Source organism: Glycine soja, chromosome 16, assembly GCF_004193775.1.
Source record: "Glycine soja cultivar W05 chromosome 16, ASM419377v2, whole genome shotgun sequence".
In the NCBI taxonomy this organism is placed as follows: domain Eukaryota; kingdom Viridiplantae; phylum Streptophyta; class Magnoliopsida; order Fabales; family Fabaceae; genus Glycine; species Glycine soja.
Window position 1 is genome coordinate 27,196,776 of NC_041017.1, and position 14,602 is coordinate 27,211,377.

The 14,602-nt window shown below is 35.0% G+C and overlaps 1 protein-coding gene across 2 annotated transcripts in view; it reads left to right on the plus strand.

Annotated features, from left to right (window-relative positions):
- The window catches only part of LOC114390844 (aspartyl protease family protein 1-like), a 46,575-nt gene extending 32,154 nt beyond the window's left edge, over positions 1-14,421 (plus strand). Inside the window, exons 1-10 of one of the 2 annotated variants that reach the window (XM_028351744.1) lie at positions 8,921-9,460; positions 10,317-10,455; positions 10,735-10,973; positions 12,000-12,224; positions 12,349-12,484; positions 12,561-12,643; positions 12,723-12,819; positions 12,907-12,967; positions 13,819-13,890; positions 13,983-14,406. In XM_028351744.1, the coding sequence (XP_028207545.1) occupies positions 9,153-9,460; positions 10,317-10,455; positions 10,735-10,973; positions 12,000-12,224; positions 12,349-12,484; positions 12,561-12,643; positions 12,723-12,819; positions 12,907-12,967; positions 13,819-13,890; positions 13,983-14,173 (1,551 nt within the window). In that variant the 5' untranslated portion in view covers positions 8,921-9,152 and the 3' untranslated portion in view covers positions 14,174-14,406. Of the gene's footprint in view, positions 1-8,920; positions 9,461-10,316; positions 10,456-10,734; positions 10,974-11,999; positions 12,225-12,348; positions 12,485-12,560; positions 12,644-12,722; positions 12,820-12,906; positions 12,968-13,818; positions 13,891-13,982 lie in introns of those variants that run through there. The other variant, XM_028351745.1, reaches the window with a different exon arrangement.
- The last annotated feature ends 181 nt before the right edge of the window (positions 14,422-14,602 follow it).

Sequence of the window (14,602 nt, forward strand, 5' to 3'; positions counted from 1 at the left end):
TAAGAATTAATTTTTATATATATATATATATATATATATATATATATATATATATATATATATTGATAGATTTAAAATTTTTGTTATTACATAAATTATGTCCATTTAAATACATATTTCAACAATTCTCACTTATTAAAATATCTCTTAATTAAGTGATTAATCTTATTTAGTCCTTGAATATGAAATAGATTTTGTTAAAAGAAAAATATTTACCTCATGCACACTCACCATTTTCAACAACAAAAATTTATCATTACTTTCAATGGAGATAACTTTATACCAAAATCATGATTAAAAAAAAAACAAACATAAAGTCTAACAAACATATACATAGAGTTAGTACATAAATCATATCTCCAATAGCCGAAATCAAGAGGTTCGTATGAGGAGATACGAATCAAGTTTTCGATCCTAACTCCTAAGATAGTAAGATACATCTTGATCTTGCAATCACTAATATTTTTTTCAAATGCCGCAACGAATATAAGATGATAATAAGGCATTAAGTAAAGATCAAGTTGTTGTATGATAATAATTAGCCAATAACGTTAAGAAAGAAGACTTGACATCGCGTGCACATTTGATTCCGAGTTTAAAATTAATGTTTGATTTCACATTAAATAAAAGTTAAGAATTAGTTGAGTGAAGATAACTTTAAAGTAATTTTTCCGTTGAATCTAATTTTTTTTATTGAGTTTTACTCTTAATTTAACTTTATATAAAACCATCTAAACATAAATCATGTTACTTTAAAATTAATTTAATCAAAATTGATTTTAAATTTTTCAAAATCAATTTTCACAACATTCATTCAAGCATGTACTCAATCACTAGCATGTAATCACGTCGGAAGAATGTAGAACATTTAAAATTGTTAATCTAATTAAATAAGATTTGACCAAATAAACGGGCACCTTTAGTGACAGCAGCCACGTTAATTAGTCACATTGGTAATGGTATTAACAGCAGATATCAAAACTTAACTCGTGTGTGTAAAAATTAAAACTAACCATTTTTTTTTGGTATAGAAAGTAGAGACAACTTTAAAGACCAAAATAGCAACTAAAACTATAATTTTTATACTTAAACTTATTTTTTTTAGTAAACATTAATTTGTTAATTTTATTAAAAAAGATGTTATGGCCGAATAATTGACCAAGGAAATCCTAGATTTTGAGAGCTAGGTCTCTCCAAGACAAAGATAAGGAGAAGATGAATTTATTTGATTCTGCTTTCTTTCATTACATGATTTCTTTATATAGAACTATAGTGCTAACAACATTCCTATTAATTATGATAACAGGGCTTAACAGAAAAAGATTCGAGTATAACAAAATTATAAAATAGCATATAGGGTAATCTTTTGAGAGCCAATATCTTCCTGCCACGTCAGCACTTCCCTTGCCAGGCTGTTATACGAAATCCTTCAGATATTGAGATTTGTTCACCACCCCCCTTTGCCTTTGATTCGTATCTACGATTTGTTCTGGTTGTGTCTCTACTGGTGTTGGTTGCAATTGTGGTGCCTCTTGTTTTCCATTCATAACATTCACATGCCCTTTGAAAAACACCTTGTCCTCAAGGTGGTACTCTACTTTGAGTTCTTCCCATGATACCCTTGTAGCATCATCCGGGTGTAGCCCTTTCCACTGAACCAAGACCCATAGCTTAGGTGTATGTTCCAAAGTTTCCCATTTGGTGCTGAGGATGGCTAAAGAAGAAATAATGGGATCATTGTTAATGGAAGAGGGTGGTAGCTCCGCGGTTATGCTGGGTGAATCAGAGAGCTGATGGCATGGCTTCAGAAAAGAGCAGTGAAACACAGGATGTATGCGGGAATCAGCCGGTAATTGGAGTTGGTAAGCTACGGGCCCCACCTTTTGGATTATTTGAAATGGTCCAAAGTATCTCTTAGTCAACTTCGAATGAGAAGCTCCTGTTACCGACACTTGACGGCGAGGTTGCAGTTTCACAAACACCCAATGACCCACTTGAAAACTCACATCGCGTCATTTATTATCCGCAAAGTGCTTCATTGTTTGTTGTGCTTTAAGAAGCTTCTTGCGTAAGCTAGCAAATAACTCCTCTTGATTAATCAGAAAATCATCCACAGCATTAACACTAGATGTTCCTATGATGTACTGAGGGATGATCGGAGGTATTTTTCCGAACATAATCTCATATAGAGTCATCTGGGTTCCTGAATGTACTAATGTATTATAGGACCATTCAGCCCACATCAAGTACCTTCCCCAGTTTGCCGACCGTGAATGAACGAAGGCTCAGAAGTACTGTTCAACAATTTTGTTCAGGACTTCAGTCTGCCCGTCGAACTGTGGGTGATAGGCCAAACTCATGCGGATTTTCGTGCCACTCAACTTGAACAGTTCCTGCCAAAAATGACTTACGAATAAAGGGTCGCAATCAGATACGAGATTGTGGGGCATCCCATGAAACTTGCCCACGATTTCCATGAAAAGATGAACGACATTGATGGCCGTATAGTGAGGCGGCAAGGACCCGAGATGTATTCCCTTTGAAAAACGATCAACCACAACTAGCACCATCGTATGACCCCTAAAGGCCGGTAATCCCCCAATGAAATCTAAAGATAAATCCTTCCATGTCCACGCTGGTACCGGAAGGGGGCATAATAACCCAGAGGATTTGCGATGATTATACTTTGTTTGTTGACAATCAACACAGGCAAGGACAAAGTTACAAACATCGTTCTTGATTCCCGAGCAAGTAAAGTTGTCACTCATTCGAGCCAGAGTTTTGGTAATACCCATATGTCCGCCAGCTGGAGTGGAGTGAAATTCTTCGAGGAGAATCTTGATGAAGCAGAAGTGCTTTGGAAGCCAGATTCGTCCTTTTTGTAGAATCAAGTCCTATGCAATAACACTATCTGGGTACTTGCCGGGGTAGCGTTCAATTTCTGCTCGAAAGGCAACATACTCTGGGTGAATATGTAGCTTCTTTTTTAGATCCTACAAAAATATGAAGTTGGGTGTGGTTAGCAAAAACAATTTCCCAGGGAAGTTTTCGGGAATACGAGACAGAGCATCTGCGGCTGTATTGGCTTTCCCGGAACGATATTGAATTCGATAATCATAGCCCAACAACCTTGCCAAGTAAAGCTGTTGTTCGGGGGTCTGCACAACTTGTGACATCAATTCCTTCAAACTCCTATGATCTGTTAGGATTGTGAATTGATGTCCCAGTAAATACTGGCTCCACATCTTTACTGTCGAAGTTATGGCGGCGAGCTCTCAAACGTACGCAGAGGCATGAAGAAGTTTAGGGTAGAAGGCTTTACCGAAAAAAGCAATAAGGTGATTCTTTTGGGAGAGAATTGCACCCATGCCCACCCCTGAGGCATCAGTCTCTACGACGAAAGGCAGAGAAAAATCCGACAACCCGAGAACCGGAGCATGGCAGATAGCTTCTTTGAGTTTGTCGAAAGCTGCCTGAGCCTCCGACGACCAACAAAATTTGTCTTTGGCTAACAGTTGGGTCAAAGGGGCCACTATTGAAGCATACCCTTTAATGAACCTCCGGTAGAATCCCAACTAGCCTAGGAAGCCTCGTAAGGCCCTGGTGGAACAAGGTATCGGCCATTGTTGAATTGCCTTAACCTTGGTGGGAACTGGCTGAACTCCAGTTTGCGAAACCAAATGCCCGAGGTACTCGACTTGCTTCTACGCGAAGGTACATTTGGAAAGTTTGAGGAAGAACTGGCCGGTGAGCAATACCTGAAAAGCCTTCTCTAAGTGAACAAGATAGTCCTGGAAGGTGCTGCTATAAATTAGAATATCATAAAAAAATGATGAATTTGTGTAGATAAGGCGCAAAAACACTATTCATTGTTGCCTAAAATGAAGAAGGCGTGTTACATAGTCCAAACGGCATGACGCGAAATTCAAAATGACCATTGTGAGTTCTGAACGCAGTCCTACTCACATCCTCCTCCTTCATTAGTATCCGATGATACCCTTGCAATAAATCTAGCTTTGAGAACTAGCAGGCACCACCCAATTTGTCCAACAACTCATCTATGGTTGGAATTGGAAAACGGTCCTTGACGGTGATGGCATTCAGAGTCGTGTAATCAACGCAAAAATGTCAGGATCCATCGCATTTTTTGACAAGTAATACTGGAGAAGAGAAAGGACTTGTACTGGGTTTGATGATACCCTTTTATAGCATCGTTTCAACTTGTGCTTCAATTTCACGCTTCTGGAAATACAGGTAACAATATGGGCGTACATTCACTGGTTCAGAGTGAGGGAGTAGGTGAATAGAATGATTGGTGGTTCGTGAGGGAGGTAAGGTAGTTGGTGTTTGGAAGAGGGGTTGGAATGCGCCGAGCAGCTCATCAATTTCACAGAATGGTGTTTTGGTTGAAGGGAGCTCAGGTGGTATCAGGAAAATGTGGAAGTAGGCAATCACACTAACTGTTCGAGCTATGCAACGAAGCTGAGGTGGAGTTATCGAATGAAGATCGTAATTCGTGTTTCCTCTCAATTTGACAATGTGACCGTTACTCAAGAATTTCATTGTGAGATCATTATAATCAGTTAAGACCAGACCCAAGGATTTGAGCCACTAAACACCAAGGATGACGTCGGCACCACACAAGGGTAAGGCATGAAGATCCATGGTGAAATCCTTGTCCTGGATATTGATAGTAACTCCTACACAAAGCTGATGGCAGAGCACTACATTTCCATTTCCGACCACCACGCAGAGAGGCTGAGTGGGCTGAGCAGTGAGGCCCAGGTGACGAACGAGACGGGCTTGCACAAAATTGTGCGTACTCCCACCGTCGATCAAAACAATCATGGGTTGATTTGCGATCCGACCCACCATTCGAAGGGTCTCTGGGGCTAGGTGACCCGATAAAGCATAAAAGCTTATTTGGGCCTAGGGCGGGTCAGAGACCGTATTAGAAGGGGGGCACTTCCTCGATAGGGTTAGTGCTGACAGTCGCATCCTCAGTTTCAGCAATGAAAAGGAAGAACTTGGAGGAACAGCGGTGTCCTCGAGAGAACTTCTCATTGCAGTTGAAGCAGAGTCCTTTCTCACGATGTATCGCCATTTCCTCGGGTGATATGCGCTTGAGAGGGAGGGGAGGGGGTTTGGCAGGAGGAGGCAGCAAAGCTGGAGGCAGTGTGGTTGGTAAAAGAGATGGTGGAGCTGAGGTGAAGCGACCGCGAAAGGGACGACGGTGGTCAGCCAATTTCTCCTCATGCAACCGAGCGAGGGTTGCAGCATGCGTCAAGGTTAAAGGTTGAAGAACCTGAACCTCATGACGAATCTCGGGTGCTAACCCCGAGATGAAGCAGCTGAGAAGGAATGGGGTTGGTAACCCTATGGTTATGTTGGCAAGGGTTTCAAATTGCGACAGATACTCTGCGATTGAGCCGGTTTGGGTAAGCTTGGACAGAATGCCAGTAGGGTCCTCGTATTGGGAAGAAGCAAAACGGGCCTCGAGAGCCTGCAAGAACCCCAACCACGAGTTGATTTGGCCACTCTGTGTCATCCAATGAAACCACGCGAGGGCAGGGCCTTCCATGGCGAATGAAACAATGGTAAGGCGATCAAGTTTGGGGTCGAGTGGTAAGTGAAGAACTGATTAATTTTAAACATCCATCCTGAAGGATTAGTTCCATCAAAACGGGGAACATCAAGTTTCATTTGGGGTAGGTGGTTCGCGGGGGAAGCCGGTGAGGGAATGGTGGATGAGGATGAAGGTGAGGGCTTTGTGTTTTGGTTGGCTTCAATGAGGGAAACGCGATGGAGGAGGTCATCCAGTTTGCTAGTGACATTGAGATGATTAGAGGCCAATTTCACAATTGCCTCCTCAATTTGCTCCATGTTGGATTGGATCTTGTTGATTCGGCCATGGCAAGAACAACTCAATGAAAGCACCAAAGTGTTATGGCCGAGAATAATTGACCAGGGAAATCCTAGATTTTGAGAGCTAAGTCTCTCCAAGACAGAGATAAGGAGAATATGAATTTATTTGATTCTGCTTTCTTTCATTACATGATTTCTTTATATAGAGTTGTAGTGCTAACAACATTCCTATTAATTCTGATAACAGGGCTTAACAAAAAAAGATTCGAGCATAACAGAATTATAAAATAGCAGACAGGGTAATCTTTTGAGAGCCAATATCTTCCTGCCACATCAGCACTCCCCTTGCCAGGCTGTTATACAAAATCCTTCAGATATTGAGGTTTGTTCACCACCCTCCTTTGCCTTTGATTCGTATCTGCGGTTTGTTCTGGTTGTGTCTCTGCTAGTGCAATTGTGGTGTCTCTTGTTTTCCATTCATAACAAAAGACACTAAAAAAAATTCAAATTTATGACTTTTCTTTCTTTTCTTTTTCCTTCACCCTTAATTTTTTTCTTTTCAATCATCAAATAAATTTTATATCTCATTTTTTATTATTTTATTTATAAAATATAAGCATAAAAGAATAACATTATAAACAATAGAGGTATTCAAATATAGCAACAGAACGAAGGGAAAATGTACAAGTAATTCATATCTATAAAATGCCAGTGGTCACCTCAGAATTAAAAATTAACATGGATGGGCAGTGGAAAGGATTCAATTGGGTGGTTGTTCAGTTGTGAATTGCATGTGTACATCTTAATTCTCAAGGCAGCCAGATATTGGAAATATAGACAGACTGAGTAAAAGGGGTACGTGTTACAAGCAATGGGAAAAGAATAAAAAAAAAAAAAAGCAAAAATGCACGTCCAACTGTACAAGTCAATGATGAAATTTACGTACCCTAACTTCTTCGACGTAAATTTTATTTATTAATCAAGTTACTTTTTTTAGTCAAGAAAGTTCAGGTAAATTGAAATAAGATCATGTTTAAAACTTAATGAGCATTTAAAGAGATACTTATAAATATTCAATCAATAAAGTTCTTAAATTCACAACAGAAATTAAATCTATATCCTTATAAGATATGAGTTTATTTCTTTCTAACTAGGGGTGGGAATAGGTCAGGCCAGACCAAGCCAGAGCCTAGTCTGCGATTAATTTTTGAGGCCTGAGCCTAACCTATAGCCTATCAAAGGCTTTTATTTTGGCTCGGTCTGGCCTTTTTAAAAGTCTAGCCTGGCCTGGTAGCCTATTTAAAAGTCTATTTAAAAATCTTCTTCACATTAAATCTTTAATATTCCTAGTTGTTTTTACCAAAAAAAAAAATAGCACACCTTCTATAATAGGCTAAACAAGGCCTTAAGATATAATTTGCCTTAATTTTTAATCTAACGTTAATTTAGTTGGTGGTCCTAAAAATATATTAATAATATAAACAGAAATCACTAAATGATATAAAATAATCTAAAACAAAAGAAAACATCATACTTAAGGTAGTATCATCCAAGTCTATCAAACCAACATATTAATTATTACAATAAAAAAATAAAGCCTACATCTCCATTCTATTTGAACAGAATCGGTGCATAAAATATCTACCAATAAAATTAATAGTAACGTCATTTCATCATTAGCTCCTCCATATCCACTATAAGATAGGATATGATTTTTGTATAAAAACGTAATAGGATATGATTTTTGTATAAGAATGTAGGATATGATAGGATATGATTTTTATTTGCTCTAGAATAAAGGAAATCTAATAGGAATAGAAAAAGGAATTGTTAACGGAAATAAGAAAACTAATAAAAATAATGAGAAATATAAAGAAACTCACACCTTGTAATTAAAATTTTACTTAATTATAGGAATGAAATCTGCTAATTTTTTTAAAAAATAATATTAATTGTACCCAAAAAAAAATAAATAAATATATATATATATATATATATATATGCCGGCCTATCAGGCTTATAAGGCCTTTTAATAAGCCTAAGCCTGGCCTATTTAATTTAATAGACTTTTAAAAAAGCCTGAACCTAGCCTTTTAATTAAATATGTCAGGTCAGACCAGGCTTTATGTAGGCCAAGTCGTAGGCCCCTGTAAGCCGGTCTAGCCTATTCCCACCCCTATTTCTAACTAAATTAACTTTGGTTAATTTTTTAAAATAATTAAATACACTAAAAAATATAAATTTGTTGTACCAGCTAAATTAATTTAATTTTTTAATGGAATTTAACTTATAAAACAAAGTTTTTTTTATATATGTACAAAACAAACATTCAAGTATCTTAAATATAAATTTTATCATTTAAAATTAAAGATAAAATTTAGAGGTTAATTTCCATATGTTATTAATTTGAAAGTTTCATACTATTAATTAATTAGAGTTTATTTTAAGTAAAAAAAATTAAATTATTATAAAAATTAATAATATTATTTTGTAATACAATCAAGAACTAAATCAGAATATTATTTTTTATAAAAACTAAATTATCATCAATTTATACATTATCTCATTACTTTAACATTGAAAACTTTGCATTAATGTCTTTTACATGATTTAAAGTTTCATTTTTTTAATCAAAGATATTTGAAACTTTTTATTTGATTTTTAACTAATTATCTTCCATTAAGTCAATTTCTTGTAGAATAAAATGATATCTCTAATTACAATTACATGTCCAAACTCAAAATCAAATCCTAAATGTTAGTTAAAAATGCTAAGTGTTAAACGACTTTCGTCAACAAAATTTGATCGGATTAAAGTTTAATGCTCTTTACTGAGATAGTAACTCCGATTTTAACTAGAAAATAACACCAAGAATAGTTTGATAAGGACGCATAAACTAATTGATGGTTTATTATTTATTTAAAAATAAAAAAACTATGACACTGATTATTACTAAATTGATTGAACTTAATAATGGGACCCACATTTTACATGTGGAATCATACCCAGCCTCGGAAGGTAGACTTAAACAGTTGAAACTTTTGGCTACAACTAGAATCCTCAACGTCCTCTCTTTCTTAATTCTCAACACCCACACAACACCTCTCTACTTTTCTCAATCAACACTGTTTGTTTGTGTCAAACACCATAAACCATTGTATCTTTTTTCTTTGTTCTTTGTCTAGGTCTTGGCACTTTATTATTTTCCATCAAAAATAAAAATTCAGAGCAGAATAACAACAATTCAGGAAAACAAAAAAACTCAGCCACATAATTTCCTTCAACTCATGGCTTGTACTGAGCATGGCCATGGCTCTGTGTTGTTGGGTTTGGTGTTGTTGAGTTTAGCTGCTTCACAAAGTTGTTGTTATGGTTTGAGCACATTTGGGTTTGACATACACCACAGGTTCTCGGATCAGATTAAGGGGATGCTTGGCATTGATGATGTTCCTCAAAAGGGAACTCCTCAATACTATGCTGTCATGGCCCACAGAGATCGCGTATTCCGGGGCCGGAGACTCGCCGGCGCCGATCACCACTCGCCTCTCACCTTCGCCGCCGGCAATGACACTCACCAGATTGCTTCCTCTGGATTGTATGAGAATTCTCCACCCCCCACTTGTCAATTTTTTAACTTTTACTTGTTTTCTCTTGTTGGTAACTTTTTTTTGGAGGAAAAATTTTCTGGGTCAGTGTTTTCTTTATCGGAATTTTGTGTCGAATTTGAGCATGGAAGAATATGTGTGTTGGGAAAGGGCAGATGTGATATCCTTTGGAGGAAAAAAAATTAAGCTTGGAAGTTCTCGTGAGAACTTTATGTTAATAGAGTGAATTTTGATGCCAAAGTGTTTTTGTTTGTTAAATAAAAAAAGTTTAATTATTTAGTATTTTTGGTAGTTATAGTTGTTTGCAGTTCTGCACTTTACCGTTTTGAAGATTCCATATGTAAAATTTGTATGTTTTAACTTTTAACACAGAGTGAATTTAATGCGTTTTGGTTCCACCAAATAAATTTAATAAGTTTTGGACCTAAAGATGAATTTTTAATGTCTTTACTAATACGTTTTGATTTATAAAGACACTTAATCACTGCGATCAAAATATGTTAACTAAAGCTTACACTTTTTACATATAGGATCAAAATGGAGACAAGTACACAGGTCAAAATAATAATTAAACTTGAAGAAAATTGAACCTAGTTTTATAAGAATAGGAGAATGTTGTTTGTACAACTAAGAGAGAAAAAAATTTAAGATATAATAAATAATATGATAAAGAATGATAAATATAAACTAGTGGATGTGTATCAGCATCGTATCTCTAAGAAAAATTATTCTTCTCACTTTCTGTTCTCTTTGAAGATAACAAAGAAAAGTGTAATGATGAGTATTGTTAGGCATTTTCTATGATGATTGTGTACTAATAATTTCTCCTTGTTATTTGGATTTCAGTTTGCATTTTGCCAATGTTTCGGTTGGGACACCACCTTTATGGTTTTTGGTAGCGTTGGATACAGGGAGTGACTTGTTTTGGTTACCTTGTGATTGTATCAGTTGTGTGCATGGTGGTTTAAGGACAAGAACTGGAAAGGTATACATATTCATATTCTACCGTAATCATGTATCGTTATTTTTGTATTATTATGTTCCCATTGGTAAAAGTAAAGACCTTATGTGAAACTTCATTTGCATCATAGTTGTTGAATTTGGATATCTCGATGGTTATTCATGGTTAAATGGATTCACCTCTCCTTTCTATAGTTTCTTTATGACTCATAATGAGTAAAACTGATGTAATTCATACTCTATCATCATCATCACCTCTCTCTCTCTCTATCTTTTTTCCTTTATTAAAATTTTTCTCTGGCAGATACTTAAATTTAATACCTATGATCTTGATAAGTCATCCACAAGCAATGAAGTTTCATGCAACAATAGCACCTTTTGTAGACAAAGACAACAGTGTCCTTCAGCTGGCAGCACTTGTCGATATCAAGTTGATTATCTTTCAAATGATACTTCATCTAGGGGATTCGTGGTAGAGGATGTGTTGCACTTAATTACAGATGATGATCAAACAAAAGATGCTGACACAAGAATTGCTTTTGGGTAAAATACTCAACATCTTACTGAGAATTTTTATTGACTGTGTGTATACATTTGAAGCCTCAATACATTATTAATCTTTAGCCAAAACCTTTGCTTCTTAGAAGGTCTATGAAAAGGTATAGCAAGTGATATCCTAGAAACCTGTGAATGTGTCACGTTCATGATCACTGGCGGATGCACGTACGTTAGGAGCTGGGGGAGCAATTGCCCCCACAAGATTTTTATTTCCTTTTTTTAAACATATTTAAGAATTTTTTTTGCCTTCATAAAATAAATAAGTCTTGCTCCCATAATATATATATATTTTAAAAATGAATAAAAAAATCATAAGAAAAAAAAGAGAATATACTGATATTAATTTTGCCATTTTATTATTTTAATTTTTATCATTCTTACATCTCTAATACTAAATAAGTATTAGGTACTAAGCAAGTGACACAACAATACAACTTGACATAATTCCAAATGGATAGATAAAAGAAAAAATTGTCACCACTTATTGATATTTCTTAGGTTAATCAGGTCTTCCGTAGTTTTTAAAAAATTCAATTAAGTCTTTTATTTTATAAAATAGATTAAATTTAATCTCATTATTCTTTCATTTGCCCCAAAAAATTTAATAAGTAGAACATAAATTGATTTTAAATCAGATCAAATTAAATCCATTTTAAAAAATAAAGTACCTAATTGAACATTTTAAAAGTTAAATACCTAATTGAATTATTTAAAAAAAGCATGACCTAATTGAACATGCAAATAATAAGAATACCAAATTGAATTAGTAAAATAAGTTAGAGGAAAAAAATTAAACCATTTTATTATAAGCTATTTCCTTGCTCCCACTAAGTATAAGTAAAATGTCTTGATCCGCCACTTTGACTTCACATTTTCTAGTTATCAAGTTGACCCTTAAACTAACATTTCAATATGCTTCTGTTTGACTATCTTTCTTTGAAATTGCTTTCTGTAATTAACCTTTTGTTTTTGGTATTTCTCATTTTGTTGGTATTGATTAATATGTGACAGTTGTGGCCAAGTTCAAACTGGTGTGTTTCTAAATGGGGCAGCTCCAAATGGCCTATTTGGACTTGGAATGGATAATATATCTGTTCCTAGCATCCTAGCCAGAGAAGGGCTTATTTCAAATTCCTTTTCAATGTGTTTTGGATCTGACAGTGCTGGAAGAATCACGTTCGGTGATACTGGCAGCCCGGACCAACGAAAAACACCATTCAACGTCAGGAAATTGCAGTGAGTGGATACTATCTTTCATTTTTCCTTCAACAAGTTGTGACTTTCACTCTTAAAAGAGTACAACAGAAACAAGAAAAAATCTTGTGTCTAACTATACTAGTGCTTATTGAATCCTTGACAGTCCAACTTATAACATCACCATAACCAAAATCATTGTGGAAGATAGTGTTGCTGATCTTGAGTTTCATGCAATTTTCGACTCTGGTACCTCGTTTACATACATAAATGACCCAGCTTATACACGAATTGGTGAGATGGTAAGTAATCTACAATCTACATTATAGTTTTTTAAGATTGGATAAGGAGTTTCATGTGTCAAAATTTTGTTTGCAGTACAATTCAAAAGTCAAAGCAAAGCGGCATTCATCTCAATCACCTGATTCTAATATCCCCTTTGATTATTGTTATGACATAAGGTGATATTGGCTTTGAGAGAAACCATCAACTTTTTTTTCTTTTTAAACGATTAGGTACTGATTTCCACTTTACCTGCAGTATAAGCCAGACAATTGAAGTTCCCTTTTTGAATCTAACAATGAAAGGTGGAGATGATTATTATGTCATGGATCCTATAATACAAGTTTCTAGTGAGGTAAGAGCAGAAAATCTTTCTCTGATTTTATGATATCTAATGATTCTCAACCTTCTTAATCTGATTTCCTTTTCTGATATACAACAGGAGGAAGGAGATCTTCTTTGTTTGGGAATCCAGAAAAGTGACAGCGTGAATATCATTGGACGTGAGTATTTAACTGAAGAAACTTTTCTTGATGGAATATATCATCATAAAGTTTTCATTCAGAATTATCAATCATGGTGCCTTTTATTAACACAGCAGCTACAATTAATTGTGTTCATAGAACAGATTGGGATAAATTATTTTGGTCCCTACCCTGCAAAAATTTATATATAATAATTTATTTGAACCAAAATTCAACACAATTAGGAGCTGATAATGAGATAAAACTAAGTTAACCTGATTAATGGTCGTAATATATCTAAAGGTCGACCTAGCAGTGGAGAGTTAGAACAGCATGTACAAGGTCATAAATTTAAACCTTAATGCAACGATTATACACACACACAAAAATCATGCAATTAAAAATATATATATATAAAGGTGTATTTTATAATATACTTATCGAAATAAATAATATCAACATAAGTGTAATATTATATTATGTAAAATGTTATCTATTAAGTCAAAAAGTCTTATTATTATTACATAAAAAAGTGAATATTTTGAAAAGAATATAAAACACCAAGTGGGTTGAGACAACCCTAGTCCATCCTCATAATAAACCAAATTTAACTTCTAAAATTCAAATATGTCAATGTTAGCTACAAATGAGCCATTGGTTAGTGAAACGGGACAGACAGTTCATGAGTATCCCTAGTTACAACTACAGCATAATTACATATTCCTTTGGTAAAAGTAAATGCAGATGCCACGCTACTTGTCTATTTAGTTTTAGCAAATCATTAAATCAACATTATGGCAAGAACATGTATGGCTTCCATAGAGCTGTTGCTGAACTTTGATACTGGCTTGCAACATTAATTATATTTATCTATCTTGTTCTTGATGCAGAAAACTTCATGACTGGTTACAAAATAGTCTTCGATCGTGACAACATGAATCTTGGTTGGAAGGAAACTAATTGTGAGTATATTTCACCTCTTCTTAACCATATTTGAACTTAGCATACTTCTTATTAATCTTCTTGTTAAACAAACATCATATGGTCCTGTCAGGTTCTGATGATGTGCTCTCAAATACATCCCCAATTAACACACCATCGCACTCTCCTGCTGTTTCTCCTGCTATTGCTGTGAATCCCGTGGCTAGATCGAATCCATCAATTAACCCACCTAATCGATCATTCATGATCAAACCTACCTTTACATTTGTGGTGGTCCTTTTGCCACTTATAGCCATTTTTTGAGCATTCCTATGCCCATTCCATCATGTATTATTCAAAATAATAGTTTTTCTTCTTTTCCATTTACTAACGAGAAGCATTATTGCTTCCCTTTTTTGTTTTTCAGTCATAATAGCCTCTGATGGCCTTGTATGTAATGTAACCAACATAGAGGTAAACTAGAGAAAGTTCAGTTCTTATATAATACTCATGTTTCTAATTTTAAAGATAATGTACTAAGTTTATCCTTGTATTAATTCATTAGTTTGTTATGGGTGGTGTGAAAACATTAAAGTCTAGAATATTATACATCAACAATAAAAAGCACAAATACTTATAGTATCTAATAAGGGCAACTAGTAAAAAAAAAAAAAATGCTTCATGAGAATTATAAAATGTCTTATAAAAATTACCATCAATTCCTTCTAAAAGGTGTCTTATATTAAGGGCCGG